The following is an 18,286-nucleotide window of genomic DNA, read 5'->3' as shown; positions in this document are numbered from 1 at the left end:
ATAGCAGGAAATCCTCATTTCATTCTTGATGTAAGAACTTCAAAGACTTGCCTTTTGTTTTGTGCTTGCCCATAAGAAGTCAAGTTTATTTAAAAGCTGATTAGTTACTAGGTAACCCAAGCATACCCAAATTCTAACCCATCAAGGCACCCCTTGCTTTAGAAGGGTTTATCTTTTCCAAAAAAGAGATAACATTAATATAAAAATTTGTTTATTAGAATGTGATAATCCAAAATGCTTAGGCTGCTCTACAGTCATTTCTTCCCGTGATTTTGGGTAGACATGTCTGGTGATATAATTTGCAGAGGTGACAGAGCATGTTAAGGAGAGGGACATCACGATTAGAAGAAAAGGTGATTAGATTAGCATCATCAGCCCACAAAACAGACTACAACTGTATAAAAGCAACGTATTTGCAAGTCAAAATGTATTTATAAGAGATTTGCAAAGCTATGGGATTTATCAACTATTTGAGCTCTTACTCTGTGACAGAAGCTGGGTTCATGGAGAATTAGAGATTTATTGAACGGAAACTGTCTTGAAACATGTTCAGTATAGTCAGGGAGGGTAAGATATGCACAGCTAAGAAGGTAACTAAGAACCCAGGATGCTAGGAGAGCAGCAGACGATGGCACTGACAAATGAGGAAGGATTTAAAAACAAAGGCACTGGGGCGCCTGGGTGGCTCAGTGGGTTAAAGCCTCTGCCTTCAGCTCAGGTCATGATCTCAGGGTCCTGCGATGGAGCCCTGCATTGGGCTCTCTGCTCAGCAGGGAGCCTGCTTCTCCCTCTTTCTGTCTGCAAACAACAACAACAAAACAAAACAAAACAAAACAAAAAAACCAAAAAGCAAAAACAACAACAACAAAAAGGCACTCAGCGAAGGTGAAGAGGATGCTTCCGAGAACAAGAACTTCAACCACAGGCATGGGGAAGATGAGAAGTATTTGGATTCTTTCAGCAAGCACAGGGTATATTGTGTAAGGTGCTCGGCTGGTCTGGGATGGGGGGGGCGGTGGACAGGGTGTTGGTACAGCCTTGCTCCAGAGTCAGGGATGACCTGTGAAGCTTCTGCGGCAGGTGTGGGGTATCAGGAGCAGAAGCTGGCCACTGCGGCAAAATGCACACGAGATAAGTGACAGTGCCTCCTACACTGAACTTTTTTAAATAAGATTTTTAAATTTTATTTATTTGTCAGAGAGAGAGTGAGCGAGCGTGCATAAGCAGGGGAAGCAGCAGGTAGAGGGAAAGGCTCCCTGCTGAAGTCTTAAATGGAAATTGTGTATGTTTTCTTCAGTCATTCCCCTTTGAATTACTCTGCAGATTTCTCTTTTGAGGGGCCTCTTTCATGTGGAATAGGCTTATTCTCAGAAGAAGAGGGAATAAAAAATCACTTTCCTATGTGTATGGAATGTTGTAGCTTTGCCAGAAAGAGGTAATCAGACAGTGAACTACACAGGAATTGGGGGAAAATATTGGCCCCGGCCTTTAGGACCTAGAGAACACTTGTCTGTTTGGCTCAACCAGCTTTCCTGTCCCCACATCAACAGGAATGGTTATTTAAAGCAACTAAAATGGAAAATAATGTAGGTGTTTATGCCATTAGGGAGTGGTTCCCTTAAAAATATTTTTTCACTAATTCCACTAATAGAAAAAGATGTTTTCTAGAAACAATTTGTATTTTTTCAGCAATATCCAAAAGGTAAAACTACACGTTAGAACATTTATGTGACATTCTAGAAAAGGTGAAATCAATCATAGGTGATGAAAATCAGATAAGTGGTTGCTTGTGGAGGTGGATTGACTAGGAAGGGGCACGGGGAATTTTCTGGAGTGATGGAACTTTCTGTATATTGATAGAGGTATGGGTTACTTGGGTGCATATATGAAAACTGATTGACGTGTACTATTAAAATGTGTATATTATATGAATTATACCTCAATTTTAAAAACTTTTAAAAACTAAGTATTTCTCTGGCATTTAAAAATTTTTGAAAATACTTTCCCCTACCTCTCAAAGATGGGTGAAAGGGCCAGTGTGGAAATTCTCATTTAATTATGTCTGAATACATTTTTAATTCAGATATAATTGAAATTAAACACTGTATTAGTTTTAGACATACAGCATAATGGTTTGATACATGTATAGTATATGTTGTGATGAGGTTATAGCAATGATACATAGTTTGAAATTGTTGGGGCGCCTCAGTGGCTCAGGGGGTTAAACCCTCTGCCTTTGGCTCAGGTCATGATCCCAGAGTCCTGGGATCTGCTCAGCAGGAAGCCTGCTTCCTCCTCTCTCTCTGCCTGCCTCTCTGCCTACTTGCGATTTCTGTCTGTCAAATAAATAAATAAAATCCTTAAAAAAAAGTTGTTTTTTAAGATCTACTGTCTTACCAACTTACAAATATATGATACACTACTGTTAACTATAGTCACCTTGCTATACATTACATCCCTGGGATTTATTTATCTTATAAATAGAATTTTGTACCTTTTGACCCCTTCACCTCTTTCACCTACCCCCCCCAGCCCTTGACTTTGGCAACCACCACCATGTTCTCTGCATCCATGAGTTTGATTTTTTTTTTTTAAGATTCTTCATAGAAGTGAGATTATATAGTACTTGTCTCTCTCTGACTAACTCCACCTAGGGTCCTACCCTCAAGGAACTAGAAAAAGAACAAATGAACTACAAGATTGGCAGAAGGAAGGAAATAACAAAGATCAGAGTGTGAGTGAAGGGAATCAAGTCTTAAAAGATCATAGAAAAGATCAGTGAAACTAAGAGTTCATCTTCTAAAAAGATAAACAAAATAGACAGCTCTTTAGCTAGCCTCACCAAGAAGTAAAGGGGACTCAAAATCAGAAATGAGAGAAGAGAGGTTACAAATGATAACACAGAATGTCAAGGGATTGAAGGAGACTAGTCTGAGCAATTATTCACCAACAAGTTGGACAGCCTAGAGGAAGTGGATAAATTTCTAGACCTATAAAGTCTGAATATATTTTGAGGAAACTTTTAGAAATGTTAAGGTGTGGGCCTTTCCTTAAAGCTTGACTTTTCCATTTTGCTTTCTGGGAAGAGTGGAGAAACAGCTCTGGGAACAATAAAGCTGACCTCATTTACCTGTGCGCCTCTCCTGAGATTTGGACTACAAAGGGTTAATTGCGCATAGAAAGCCATAACAGCCCTTAAATGGGTTTTTCTGTCTTGCTACTCACACCCTGAGGTAGACTTTAGACCTGGTAAAGCTGTTATTCCCTTTCTCAGCACAGTTTACCAGGTAAAACTTCAATGCTGGTTAAGTCGAAACTATTCTGAGTCTCTGTACCTCGGACAGCCATGGTCATCTTTGTATCCACAGGTGTTCTCTCTGTAGTGCCTTTAAAATGTAGATAATGTGTGTAAAATTGGGGGGATGTGTTGAAATTTGCTCAGCTGCTTCCCCAACTTCCAGCAGGGCTAAATAGCTAGAGATGTGCTTTTAGGGTTCTGAAGCCACTTAGATGCTGGTGATTGTGAAGACACAGGAATTGCAAGGCCCCCAATGCAAACTGTTGAAATGCTTTTATGTGTCTTTCTTTCTCGAACATAGCCAGGTGTAAACTACCCTATTTCCGGTTCTGGACTGAAGACAGGGTTCTCTCTTAGGATAGCCATGGGCTCCTGATCTGGCTGGCTTGGGCTCAGGGGCACAGGGTGGAGGCTGTTCTCAGCCCAGAGGCACTGCCGGCGGCAGGCTATAGATGAGTGTGTGTTGCGGGGGGGGGGGGGGGGCATCAGTTCCCCTTTATTACTCCCTTTGGGGCAGAAATGGTAAGGCCTTGGTGACATCCATAATCCACAGTTTATTACAAAGGGACACATTTCTTTCTCTCTTTTAAATATAGATAGAAACAAACATAAGGCAAGCTTGATTTCTAAGTGGAGGTGCACAGGTTCTGTATGGTCCTTTCTTTGTTGTGAAAGACCCGCGGATCCCTTTACCCAAGAATCCAACATTGCCACTGGATGCAATCAGCAAGAGGTTCTTTATTGTTACGCAGGCGCCTGCGGGTGGTCAGCAGCTCCTGCTAGCTGAGCACACCCGGCTGGCGTGGTGCCGGGTTTTTATAGACAGGTACAAACAAGTTTTGGGTGGGGCGCAACTGATTGGTTGACAGTTAGAACTTTTGAAAAAGGCATACGTGGAGTTTGCTGATTGGCTTTGGGGACCCGCGCTCGAAGAGAGAGGCGGGGAGGGGGAACAAGCTGATTGGTTCTGAGGGCCCGCGCGCGGGAGGAGAGAGGCAGGGAGGGGGAACAAGAAGGGGGAAGGTAGGAATGCCATCATGGCGTCTTCTATTATTTCTATAAGCCAAGCAGTTACAGAAGGGCTAAAGAGCAATTAATAAGCAATTAATAACCTAATTTACGCCTAAAAGCCAGCGGTTCACAGAAAAGCAAACAAGCGGTTAGTTATCCTATCTATCTTCTAGGGGAGGGGTCTTTCAGTTGCAGGAGCTTCTCAAGCACACTGTGTTTGTTTCATTCCCCCGTGAATCTGCCCCAAGGCCCTGGAGCAGTGCCAGATAGGTGCTTATTAAATGTAGGTCCAATAGGGAGGGGCGCGGAGACCTGGGCTTGGTGGGACTTCATTAAGAACAGTGGCTACCATCATCCTGTCTCTTGGTCCCATTTGCTCCTCATAGCAGGGCACATCATTTTGTGGGGTAATCAGGGCTTCAGAGACCCCCCCATGGAGGGCTCCCCTAAATTTCCCTGCTTTTCATTCTTATTCATTCAGAGCGTAGGGCACCGTGCTTTACTCTTTGAATGAATGAGTGAATGAATGAATGTAATCACTCTGGGCTTCACTGTCCTCATCTTAATACAGGAAGTTGAACTCTAGAATATTGCTGAAGAGGAAAAGTGGGAGAGTGACCCTCATTTTTTTCTTTTTCTCATATCTCTAGCCTGAATCTTAGAACCAAAGCAGCTGGCTATAAGAAGGGATAGTACTGAAAGGTTCTTGCCGGTACAGGGACCAGACCTCCCCCCCCCGCCCCGCCACCACCACCACCACCACCATCACCACTGTGGCACCTATAATGAGAAATGAACTCCCCGGGCCCTGAGCGATGGTTGCGCTGCCTGTCCCTCCATACCGCGTGCCTAATGATAGAGCTCTGCTGCTTCCCTGTTGGCCACTCCTCTCAGACTGTGCTGTGACACTGATATCAGCATCTGGGGGTGTGGTGAGGCAAAGACACCCCTGTTTTCCCGGCAGGCAGCTAACCAATCCCTCACGTCAGGAGTACTTCCTTCGGGGATCTCAGGCTCCAGTCGCTTATTAGTGGGAACAGGGATGCTTTAGATACTGTCGAGCTGAATCAGATGGAATTGGCCCAGCTGCCCTGCGCTGTCGGGGATTCTGCTAGGGACTGCTCATTTGCAGTCCACGCCCTTGGTTTTTCCCTCCTGCCCCATGATTCTGGGAGAAAGAAGGTCATTTTATGGTTCCTCATTCAGGACAGGCACAAAGGATCCCCCACCACAAATCCGGTGACTATTTCTATTCAGGCTCATGGCGAATTTTCCCAACCATCCTAATCCTATAAAAAGCTGCTTGAAAGAATAACACATATCGGTTGAGTCGGCATAGAAACATGGAATGGTTTCAAGTGAAGTGCTGTTAAATGCCACGATGTGGTATTGAACAGTTACTGGGACAGTTGTTCATAGATGTCTGGATTCTTTCCCGAAGATTCTGTGATCACGTAGATATAATTGCCGCTCCGCAAGCCTGCCTCCCGTGAACTCCCTCACAAGTACTCCAGACACCATTCTGATTGTCTCCATCCCACAGGCTCTGTCAGCTTCCCCCTTTCTGGAGTGTCTCACAAACATGCCCTCCTGCCCTACTTCTATGTATCTACCATTTCTCCTCTTCAAGGCCAACCTTAATTTTTTATTTCTTTTTTTCTCAAAGTCTTTCTGTAGCATCCCCCACCTGGGTGAGCTTGACTTTGTGCAACAGGTTTGTTTGTGCTAAGTCATGGCATTTCCCCCATCTATTTACCTCCCATTGCTAGTTTTTAGTCACCCCCATCCTCTCCCTTTTAACCACATGCCCTTTCTACCTTGGTAGATGGTCATCTGCTTCAGGGAGGAAAAACCGTGTCCTGTACAGTTTTGTGTCCGTAGTACAGAATCATAATACATCTGTCTCTAACACTGATCGAGTGTATGCATTATCCCCATTGTACAGACAGGAGCCAGGGTTCCTTTGGTAGGAAATATGAATGAGGTTATGTAACTGCTGAGCTTCAGTAGGATTTGAACTGGGCTTTTTTGACTTTAATATTCTTTATCTTTTTAAATTGTTTTAGCTGTTAAATCCTACTTATCAGTTTGAGTTGGTGTTATAAGCATGTGGTAAAAACAAAACAAAACACACAAAAAAACAAGTCCAAGTGTTCAGGGTCTCTTTCTGTTACATTGCACGGCACGAGTAACAAGCACGAGTCCGTGCCTGTTCTCAGAATGTCCTGTTATTTCTCTTCAAGAAGCCACCTCGGTGTTCTGACTTGTGACTTCTGCTCTTCTGTTAGTGGTTCCTTCACAAAATCTTGGGATGACTTTTTACCTTCCTCTTGCTTGTCCCAGCTAATTGGTAGCTCAAGAGCAGTTACTACCTCAAAGGGACTTCAGATGCATACCTGCCTTGTCCCCGCCCCCCCCCCAATCCGGCCCTCACTCCCCTACGCAGAGGACTGCAGTAGAGCCGCCCTTCCTCTCTCCCTTCACCCCCGTCGCGCTGCATCTCAGGGTACTCTAGAAGCCTTCGGAAACCTGCAAGGGAGTGCTGCTACCTTCCAGTTGAGTTTTTAGCTCAGGGCATCTTACCTGTTTTTGTTAGGCTGTCTAGTTAGTTTGGGTAGTCTAGGGAAGTCACTGTCACTTGTTAAATAATGGTTTTAAATGCTTAAAATACAGGATTACAAAAGGGAACCGTTGAAATAGCTATCAAGCTATCTTAAAAGCAAATTTTGATATGAAAATCGGTGTGATTTCCTATTATAATTAAGAAATAATTCTGTAATGCATATATTAAATGACAAGGTCCCCAGCAGGTGTGGTAACTACCACCACTTCCTAGTAGTCCTCGGGGCAAGCGATATCTTGAGATCCCAGCAGCTTCTGTGCTGTGATATGAAAATGTCCATCATTTGTTTGGTGACGAGTCATGGGTCCTTCTACTACGACTGTCCTATCTTCATTTTGTGACCAAAGGAAATGCCAAATGTCAGTCTGACGTTAGTGAACATAAATGGTTAATTCCTTTCCACTTGTGTTTTTGGCCCCCAGGTTCAGTCCCCCTCCCCCGCCCACCCCGCCTTCCTGAGTCGGAATCTCAAGACTCTGTGAGGTCTGTGATCTCATTCCCGGTCAGCTTGTAAGCTTTGGGTCCTCCCGCTCTCCCTGGGTGGGCTCTGCACTGTGCACCATACAGATGGGAGAGAAAACTGGGAGCCACGGTGTCTAACCTGAGCTCTACATCTCTGTTCTTCTGTTTGCATCTGTGCAGGTGGAAGAAGGATGGTGGGAAGGCGTTCTCAATGGAAAGACCGGGATGTTTCCTTCCAATTTCATCAAGGAACTGTCGGGGGAGTCGGATGACCTGGGCATTTCTCAGGATGAGCAGCTCTCCAAGTCAAGTAAGGAAGTCCCCCGTGCAAGGGGGGTGGGGGCACCGGCGGGTGCTGCTCCAGCCTCCCCACTGTTCTGTAGCCCGTGCCGGGGGGACGGCGACAGAAGCTCCCGAGTACACTTCTGCTTGTGCTGCCTTCACCCCTGCAGTGTAGTGGGTTATCCTTGTAAAGGTGCGAACTGCACCTTCACACGTGCACAGGCAGATGCTGTCCATCTCTCAATAGGTGACCGTCAGCCTTCGTGGCATTTTAATATTCCCCTATGGCTCATATTACTGTTTTCATACCCTTCTCTCACTGCAAGTGGATCATTATTTTTTAAATGAACCAAATGAGACTGTATTTCTCAGCATCCTTTGAGGAACTTGGAGGAAAATGGCACACGCATGCACACAAAAACCGTTGGTGGGGAGAAGTGCTGTGTTCGGGACGACTGCATGCCAGTTTCCTTACCAGTCTGACAAGACAGCTGAGAGGCCAGCCCCACCTTGGGTGAGCATGTGTGTCTTTCTGCGATGGTGAGAGCGAACTCCAGGTCTTTCTTTCTCCAGCTTCTCTGCTGCCCTTTCCAGCTCATGGAGCAAAAGGTCAGGACCTGGAAACTTTGTTCTCCCAGTCGCTAACCCAACTTCCCACGTGGGCATCTTGAGCCAAGGTTATAGCGTGAATGTCGTACGAGGCTCGACTGTGTCATGGTGGCGCGGCACGCCTTGGGTTTGCAGACCTCCCTTTCTAAACTCTGTTCTGTCAAAATAATACTGAACCATCTTTCTTTTCCATTTGGAAAAATCTGGCTAGAGCCGTATTCCCAAATTAGATGTGTCTCTTTTATTTAACCAGTAGTCCGATGGACAGACTCCCAGTTTGGAGGTAAAGCCACTTCTGGAAAAGTGCTCAGATGACCTTCTTCACTTGGGCTCAGCAGCTCGGGCCTGTGCAGCCTGCCATCCATAGAAACAGCAGCTCTGGCTGCTTGACTCCCAGGCTTCAGCAGTACCCTTTCCCTCTACTGCCAATGCCAGGGACCTTACCCCTGAACTCCATTCCATCCGAGGATCTATGGGAGGAAATATGGGAGGTGATTTTGGAGCAAGTGAAGTACCTTGGAGCCCCTGCTGCCTTCTCTGGCTTGGGGTGAGGTTATTCTCCGCTCACATGGCCTGGCTAGCGAGTACAGCCTGGAGGGCAGTGAATGTCCTTGACCTTGTGATAATGGGAGTTGCTGTAGGTCCTGAACTGCTCATCGATTCTAATTGTCTTGGTGTCTCCTTTTATACATGGGAATAGTGCCATACCTGGTAATTGGGTCCTATGATAAGAATACTTTACCTCAGGAGTGTTGTGGATTAAATGGGCTTTCTTGGAGGGAGGACCAAATCAGGTCATCATACCGTTATTTCTGTGGGGAAGTCCATTGTGAGTTCTAATAGCAGTAATGTATATAAATCATCTCACCCATATGAGGCTGTCCATAAATGGTCACTTTCATTGTTAATCATGATAAACTCTTGGAATATAACCAGTTTGTATGTTGAGGCTGACGTACACTCATTGGTAACCTGCTCACTGAAGCATTTTGTCTCTGCCTGTGGAAATTACTTTGAGATTCCTTTACCGATGCAGAAGAGGAGATCTAGAGAGGTATGGGACAACCTCTCTGGGAGAACCTTGACTTCTCGGTGTTCTGCCATGTTAGCTATGCTTTCACAGCAGGAGGGGCAAAGAAGTAGTGCCTTCTGTATTTTGGAACTATTGAAATAAACTGCCTCCTCTTGCTCTAACTTAATATGGACCTTTGAGCCTGCCTGACCCCCTCGGCTCAAAGTGCATAGTGCTGGAATTTCTGGGACAGGAGGTTAGGAGACTGAGTGGAATGGTCTCTCTGGGCACTTAGCCTTCCTTCACATGTTCAGGGGCTGCTTCTCTTGGAAAGGTGTTCACCAGCACTCATTCAGTTAAAAGCCCTCCATTTCAGAACTAGGAGAGCCCAGAAGTTTCAGCAGCCATGTTAAGTTACTACAGAACCTGTCCCTTATTGAGGGGTTTTGAGGTTCCCGAAGAGGCATTATCTCCTAACAAAGATGGATGATTCTGAAGTAACTACATGGCCTTGGCAGTCTTCATGTATATATGGTTAAGGACAAGAGGGCCCATCTCTCCATCTCTCCATCTGTCTACCCATACCCTCCCTCCCTCCCTTCTTTCCTTCCTTCCTTCTTTTCTTCTATTCCTCATTCATGCAACCTTTGCTGAGCCCCTGTTGTTACTGAGATATTCCACAAGACACGGAAGAGACAAAGTCCCTGCCATCAGTGAGCTCACATTACAGAAAGGGACTACACAAACCGGAAGTTCACGAAGGTGCCCCAGGTGCTCCATGAGTGTCTGAGGAAAATGGTGGAAAGGCCAGTCCTATTGGGTTGTGGGAACAATGGTGGTCACCAAGGACTTCATACAAAAGCAGATGTGATAATAATGTCCCCGGGGCTTGCTGAATAGAAGTAATCCCTTGAAAGAGAAATAGCATCTCTCAGCATTCAGGCTTTTCTATAGCTATTTACACTCTGATGATACAATGTCTGTCAGGATGGTAGAATGTATAAAATGCAGCCCAGATCATGTACAGAAGTGAGGTATACTGGTAGGATTTGTCTAAACAGAACCTTTGGTTTTAGAATGATTCTGTTTATTCCCTATTCGCAGAGAATGCCATCAGTAGTTTCAGTATGCTTTACTTTAATTTTTTTTTTATTTTAAAGGAATTATAGGGTCACAGGTAGGTGAAAAAAAAAACCAACAACAACAAACCCAGGACTGTACAGAGAGATCCCATGTACTGCTCATCCAGTTTTCCCCAAGGATAACATCTTGTGTAACTGTAGGAAATACCTATTTACTTCTATCATAAAACTGAGAAAGACAAAGGTAGTTCATGCACAAAAGAAATCTAGGTTTTTACACTGGTACGAGCTAAACTGTACTTAATCAGGGTCTTTGTTAGACCAGTCCACTTAGTATTCCTAATGTTTATGCCATTTTGGTAACTTTTAGAGAGTCTTGTGGCTTCAGATGAAAAATGCTCTTAATTTAAACGCTACTAGACATTAGGCTCAGTTTTTTAAGACGGGTAAAATCTGTGTCCTGGTACATATAAAGAAAACTTTGTATACATTGTATCCTTGTATATATCTTTGTTGTACACACACACACACGCGCGCACACACACCCCTATATGTGCACATAATTATTTGGTATTTGTACTCTTTACATTTCTATTTCCGGAAAGTATTTGAGCATAGTTATGAAGTTGAATTTTGTCAACCGATGAATGAATATAATAAAAGAAACCTGGCATTATATTTCTAAGGAGCTGTGCCCAGACGGCTTGACACGTGGCAGGTGTTCAATAAGCACTTGCTGAGTCCTTTTTTACTCGAAGGAGGCATTTTGATCTTTGAATGACAGGTGCAAATTCCTTGAACTTGCTTTTCTTTTACCCTGATGTATTTTTATATATGGTGGTGGGTAATGAAAATCTCCAAACTTTAGATCTTTGTTCAGGGTAGTCCAATCTGTCAAGGAAAGAATTACAGCAATTGTATTGGTTGAAACGTTGATTTAAACCTTTTACCTCAGATGAGAACATTCATAGCTATGTAGTAGCAGAAACATTTTGCTCCATGTTTGAATTTGAAAACACTATTGTATTTTATACAATTTATGGAATATTAAAGGTACTTTTTCACAGAGGTTTTTATTGTAGAGAATTTCTAACACATACACAAGTCAAGAGAATAGTGGTAATGAACTGCTGGTGGTCTCAGCACCCAGCTTCAACATCCATTAGCCTATGGCCACTCCATTGCAATTATACCACTGCCCCATCCTCCCCCATGTTACTCTGAAGCAGACTCCACATAGCATATAATTTCAGCCATGAATATTTCAATATGTATCAATAAAAGGGGGGGTCTTAAAATCCTTACCACACCAAAAAAAAAAAAAATAATGGCAGTTCCTCAGTGTAATTAAATATACAGTCAGTGTTCACTTTCCCCTCATAGTGTTTTGTTTTGTTTGAAGTTTTATTAAGTGATCTCTACACCCAACATGGGGCCCGAACTCATGACCCGACCAAGAGTCAGATGCTCTACTGACTGAGCCAGCTAGGCACCCCATAGTCTTCTATTTTTAATATAGTTTGTTAGTTTGAATGTGCATTCAGAGGGGGTACATGCATTGTGGCTTGTATCTGATTATAATCAAATGTGTTGCAAGTCTTTCAAAATCTATAGATTCCTCCATGTCTCCAGTTTCTTTTATAATTTTTTATAATTAATTTATCTCTTTGCTGGAGAGAGAGTACAAACAAGGGGAGTGGCAGGTAGTGGGAGAGGGAGAAGCAGACTCCCTGCTAAGAGAGAACCTGACCTGGGGCTCAATCCCAGGACCCTGAGATCATGACCTGAGCCGAAGTCTTAACCGACTGAGCCCCCAGGCGCCCCTCCCTTTTAATTTTTTACTAACCAAACTGAGGTCCTTTGTCCATTGATTTCCCACCATCTGTCTTGGCTGATTTCATCTCTTTTATACTCTTGACTCTTGTGTTCGTATATATTGATAATCACATCTGGGGGCTTGATTAAATTGAGGTTTGAAATATATATATATATATTCCCTAAAATGTCATAGATGGTGGTGTATCATCTATATGGAGGCTCATAATGTCTAGCTGTCTTTCTTTTTGAATGTTAGCAGCCACCGATGATTCTCATCCAGATCTGCTGGGACTTGCAAAATGATACCAACAAGGAATTTTCTTTAAAAGAATGTAATGGGCTCCCATGAAGCAGACCAATGGTGAAAACATTTTGAATAAATTAGTTTTTTTTTAATTAGGTTTTTAAAAAAGAAAACATCCAAGAGGTTGTAATAATAGTGTAGGCAGAATCTTACGTTAGGAAGGGAAAGGCATTCAGAGATCCTCCAGCCCGGTTTCAGATAAGAACCCTAAAGTCCAGTGAAACTGAGTCCTGGATGTGGTATGGCTTATGAGTGACAAGGCCACAATTCCATGCAGGCTTTTCACACACACTTTGATATTGCTTTTATTCTGGCCTGCAGTTTACCATTTCACAGAGCATCTGACAAATTTCAAATTTGAGTAGAGTTTAGATTATTTCTACTTATTATTACAGATCATTAATTATACTGATATTATATTAAGGTATAATCAGAGAATATCCTGAATCCATAAGATTCATTTGCATGCTGAGGTAAATCCAGATGTTACTGTTTTTCAGACAAATTTTGCTTCACATTTAAGACATAAATGTTTCCTTCATTTCTAACATCTTTTTAAATATTACTGAATATCTCAGATTCTAAAGTAATTGTTGTAAAACAAAAAAGTATTCCTGTTAGCTTAAAAAAAAAATCAGCTACAGAAACCTTTTCAATTATTCTCCGTAATTTTCAGAGGGACAAAATTTGCATCTTCTTTCTCTAACCGTTAATAACAAGGAGATTTCAGTTTGAATTGACTTTGTTGTTTTCCTAATTCCTTATCTTGGAATTTTAGATTCTGAAGCTTTAGTGACTTGTCAAGCTACAACAAAGATGGAGATGGCCTTTTAAAACTTGGGTCAAACCACTTTCATGAAACAGAAGTATTGTATTTCATTAGTTATAAGATAAAGATTATTTTTTATTTTGCGCATTTTGTTCCTTTTAATATTAGATGTTATTTGTTTTGTATATGACCTTCTATTAGCATTGAAGAGCAATTAGCAAATTGATGAAACAGTTTAAGGCAAAATTAGATGCTCGGATAAGCATATAATTTTCTATTGGAATTCTAAAATTCTTTCCTTCTGGAGTGTTTGCTGCCTTCAGGTATTAGTACTTAATAGTTATAGTAGAGAGTATATCTCTTCCAATGGATACACAGCACTCATATTCATGAACTTTCCAAGTGCCCGTCTCTTTTGCACTTTAGATAGAATGTGTGTGTCCTCACTCACCTGCGGCCCAGGCTCTGTTTCCTGTCACTTTGCTGCCAGTGGACCAGGTCTTTGCACCCACACTGGCCGTTCAGAGACATCAGAGCTGTGTTCTCCCTCAGTGATCTTCAGACTTGGTCCTGGGGAAGAACACAGGGAGGTGCTGTTGTACTTGGAGGGACTTTATTAAAATACTGATTCTTCTTCCACTTCCTTTTTCTGACACGAGAGGACCCCCGCTGTTTAGTGTGGGAGGGCCTCACTTGCAAAACTTCTGTGTTCCTTAGGAATAATGTCACCTTGGTGACCAAAGTGAAGCAGAATAAAAATTACCCAAATAAAACAAGCTGCTGTTATTTGCTCCTTTTTTTTCTTTTTGTCATCAAAGTTCTCAAGAATCTTTGGAACACTTTATTGTCTCTCTGGATGATTCTTATGTAGCCGATGGTTTTGAACATCTAGGTTTTCCCTTTAATTGAAAGCACAGCACATTTGTCAAAAAGGGCAGATTTCAGAACGAGGGTATCCCACCATGCCTGTAGGACATGGACGTGGGAAATGCCTGATGGCACTTCAGTTGTCCATCGGGTCATGCACAGTTCTCTTCATGTCTCAGGAGTGACATGGGCCAGAAGCTGACTTGAGTTTTCCATTTCCCTAAAGAACGTTCTAAGAAGTGAGACAAGTTGCTCCCTCCCTCTCAGCTCCTCTGTAAACGTAGCCTGCCTTTCCCTCCTCAGCCTTACTCTGAGTGAGCTGTATGACTGGCCTCTACTCTGATAGTTAGCTCATAAGCCATAAGAGAACCTGTTTGTTGGGTAATGTGGAGTAATGCATTAATCAATTGAGTTTGCCTTTAGCAGACCATTTTACCTGCCCATGGTATTCTCTGTAAGGTGTGTGTGTGTATGTGTGTACTCAAACTAGAACAGTGTGTGTATATTTTCTGTACTTAAAATTCCCGAGAAATTTGGGCTTTCACTGTGTGTCCAGTCCTATGCTCTTGATAACCTCTGCTTGAAACAACAAAATAGAGATAATTTGACATTTGACAGTGGGTGAGTCCTATGTCCTCATGCTTAAGTACAGTCTCATGATTGATAAGGCACAAGCTCAATTAAGGTGTTTCAAGAAATAAGGTTTTCTGCTGTCCTTATTGCTGAGAAGAAAACCCCTTACATCTACGTGGACCATATTGGTTTCAATACTCATTGATGAACGCCCCCCCCAGCATATTAGTACCTTTTCTTGCTGAAAGGTACAAAGGGCAAAGTCTGTAAAGAGAATTCTGTGCCTTGTCAAGAATCTTGGGGTCATATATGGTCATGTATATCATTTTGTATTATACAGGGCCCCAGGGGTAGAAGATAAAAGATAATGGGCCTAAATTTGTATTACACATGGGTCATACTCTCCAAAGGGGAGTTTGCCCTGTACAATTGAGTTCCTTAAGGAATCCAATTAATTGATGTCCTCTGGTTAATTGAGGTTTTCCTTTTCTTGAGTTCAAATGTGGAAATGGCTTCCAGGTTTAAATTGGGCGTAATCTACATGCCAGTTAGTTGCAGAGGCAAGCCCCTCTTCTGGGTGCTCGTTGCCATGGTGGTTGCGTGGGGACTTGGGGCTCATTCTATAACATTCTTAAATTCTGCCTAATGGTCTCTAATTAATTTGCCGATAAAACTCTTACAGCGGATTCATTGAAGGCAAGTTCAGTTAAAGACTCTCCCTCTTCCTTCTTTTGCCATCATTTGCTCCCCCTTCCCTCCTCTTGTTTTTCTCTCCCCTTCTCTTCTCTCATTCACTGTCAGGAAAGACTACCTTTGAAGGGACAATTCTGTACCGAGCTGCACCGGGAAAGACGGAGGGCCACAGACGCTATTACAGTGAGTGACCTTAATGGCAGGAGGCAATTGTAAAGTTACCATCCGGTACTTGTGGTTCTTGACACGGCCGCACTTTCCTGAGCTGCTCATGCTTCTGCCAAGTGTCTGTGTGAATTTCTGATCCAAGGACATGGACTTATTTCCCCGAATAAGTGCTGTCTCCTTGGTGCGTGCTACGGGAGCATCCTCATCACCAGCCCTGGCGCTTTCTTGTTTGCTTTGTGCCTCTGCCATGTGTGTAACATGCGTGCATGAACCATGCGTGCGGAGAAGGGACCGTTAGCATTTGTCATGGCATACGTCCTTGTACCGGTATCTTTGGGCTTCTGGGGTGGCGTAAGATGGCTTCCCGGGGAGACGTCAACCTCTCCTGGTTACTGCTGTTCCTGAGTGGCTCATGAGAAGCCAATAAACCATTTCTTCCTTGTGTTGTTCAAAGAAATAAGAATGTGGCATGAAAGCCCAGGCCAGCAATGGCGTTCTGCTCTGCTCATTCTGCTAGTCACCGCACGACAGACTTCTTTTGGCAGGACCCACGTATAGCCTTTTGTGTTGTGAGATAAAGCTGCCAAAAGTTGAGGGGTAAGGACATGAATGAGATTAATGAATGAGTTTCGTGAAGCTCTTAGAATGGTTCCTGCCACTGAATAACACTAGACACGTGAGTTCTAAATTTCAAATCAACAAAAATGGCTCACAGATCTGAATTGATCCGTGCTGGAATATTATGGTAAATTACACACAAGTGTAATTTATGATGTCATTTGGCCAGCCATGGAACTGAGAAAGCTTGAGGCTTTGTTCTTTTGTCACCTGGAAGGCAAAGCCTCCTACGTGGTGTGCCGACACACGTAGGCACACACCCTGTGTCTGCAGAAGTAGTGGAAGAGGAGGTTCAGATGTGAACGCCAGAGCCATGCTTCTCACACTGCTTGTGGTGAAGCTTGTTTTTATTTCTGTCCCCCCCATGGACGGAGAGCTGGTCTTGCTGTACGTGACTTTACTACGCATGCCGTGTGCCGTCTGCATCTCACCACGGGCGTTTGACAGGCCAGGACTGGTCTGTCCCCTGGTCACCTAGATGAGTCCCCTGGCCAACTGTCTGAAGTCATACCGGAGCCCAGTGCTCTATGCGTTTCCAAGCGTGCACGCTTTTGTACCGGTCACAACCCCTTCATGACCTGGCCCCAGACCACAGACAACGCTCTGCGCTGTACTGCCTGTGGGTGTCACTTAGCATTCTGAGCATGACATGGGGACAGTCTACGGGAAAGCGTGTGTGATGCACACCAGTAGCTAAGAGCTGCAGCACCCAGTCGACATGAAATGTCACCTTTCTTTCCCTCCAAAGGGAAGGAACTAGATTTTGAGTTATTTCACCAACCCAGATATTCAGCTATATAATTTGCATACTTAAAAGTGATAGAAGCAGGCTGCCAGAATGTCTGGAAGAAAAATCTGCCGCGTGTTTCCTTCCCAGTCCATGCTTATGTGACTGAATGACTGCCCCCTCTCCCCGTGTAGTGCGAAGAGCATTTCTCACAGTGATTAACAGAAAGTCATTAAGAGGAGCCCGGAAGGCAGCAAATCCCTGAAACCAGAAGCTCAGTGAAATCAGAATGGCAGTGGTTGAAAACATTATGGCTCTGACTAATGAAGAATGATAGAGGACTCCTTCAAATTGCTCTCTCTGAAGAACTGATGCACACTTGCCCTAATCCATTTGCCCTGCCTCCTTCTGCTGCTGCTGCTGCTGGTGGTGGTGGGGAGGGCAGGACGCTGATGGTTTCTTTCCACTAACTCTTCCTTTTTTCCACCCTCAAATGGTGCTTTCCAACCCAGAAAAGAATATACGAGGCATTTATCACATAGAAAGAATCCATACGGCAAAATGAGAACATGTTAAAGGGGAAATGACACAATATTTAGACTCCAAAATTATATCTCCAGCAGGGATATTTCCAAAAACAATGAACAAATAAACACACGAATGGATAGCTAATCCAGGGGGGTTCTCCATGTTTGCACACTCAAATCCGGTCCTAGAAATTGCAGCCGACCCCACTGCTGCAGGCCTCTCCTCATTGCTCTGCCCTCTGTTCTTGCTCACAAATGCCGTTCTTTACTTAATTAAAATGTATACCGGGGATCTTCCTCCCCCCCCCCTTCCTTTTGGGCCTATAAATGCCATTTTATTGAAAACAGCAGCAGCAACAAACACAGCCGTTATTTTAATTTTAAGGATTTGATTTTGAAACTTGTAAGCAATTTATAATGACCTTTCAAAATTTTATCTGTTTTCATTTAACAGTTCCTTCCTGCCCTGAGACTTCTTTATTTGAATGACTTCGACATTTTAAAACATTTTATGTGAGCAATTATTTGGTGTATTGTTCTTATGTACTAGGAACCCACCTTCTGGATAGAAAGGTAGTGCATGATTGGCTAATACGGAACAAAATGTGCTCGATGATGTGCTTTCATTGAGGACATCGTTGTCATCAGGGGATATACAGTAAATGTTCAGGAGCTATCCTACTACACATCTAGAGGCTTTAGAAACAGATTGAATGGCAAACTAGTTTCCCCTAAGATATCCTCTGAATCCTGCCCTTCGATGGCCTGACTAATGCACTGACTTTCAAAGTAAGAGTGTATACCCGGAAATTAACTAGAAACAAATAGGCTCTTCCTTTTAGG

The 18,286-nt window shown here is 43.4% G+C and overlaps 1 protein-coding gene across 6 annotated transcripts in view; it reads left to right on the top strand.

Annotated features, from left to right (window-relative positions):
* SH3KBP1 (SH3 domain containing kinase binding protein 1) overlaps nt 1–18,286 on the top strand; it is a 339,463-nt gene that overhangs the window by 186,532 nt on the left and 134,645 nt on the right. For 4 of the 6 annotated variants that reach the window (XM_059158548.1, XM_059158547.1, XM_059158544.1 and 1 more), the window contains 2 exons: nt 7,575–7,704; nt 15,512–15,586. In XM_059158548.1, the coding sequence (XP_059014531.1) occupies nt 7,575–7,704; nt 15,512–15,586 (205 nt within the window). The remainder of the gene's footprint in view (nt 1–7,574; nt 7,705–15,511; nt 15,587–18,286) is intronic. The other 2 variants (XM_059158549.1, XM_059158545.1) reach the window with 1 other exon arrangement.

Source organism: Mustela lutreola, chromosome X (genome assembly GCF_030435805.1).
Source record: "Mustela lutreola isolate mMusLut2 chromosome X, mMusLut2.pri, whole genome shotgun sequence".
NCBI lineage: Eukaryota > Metazoa > Chordata > Mammalia > Carnivora > Mustelidae > Mustela > Mustela lutreola.
The sequence above is the reverse complement of the archived record's forward strand: the minus strand, read 5'-3'. Positions and strand labels throughout refer to the sequence as shown.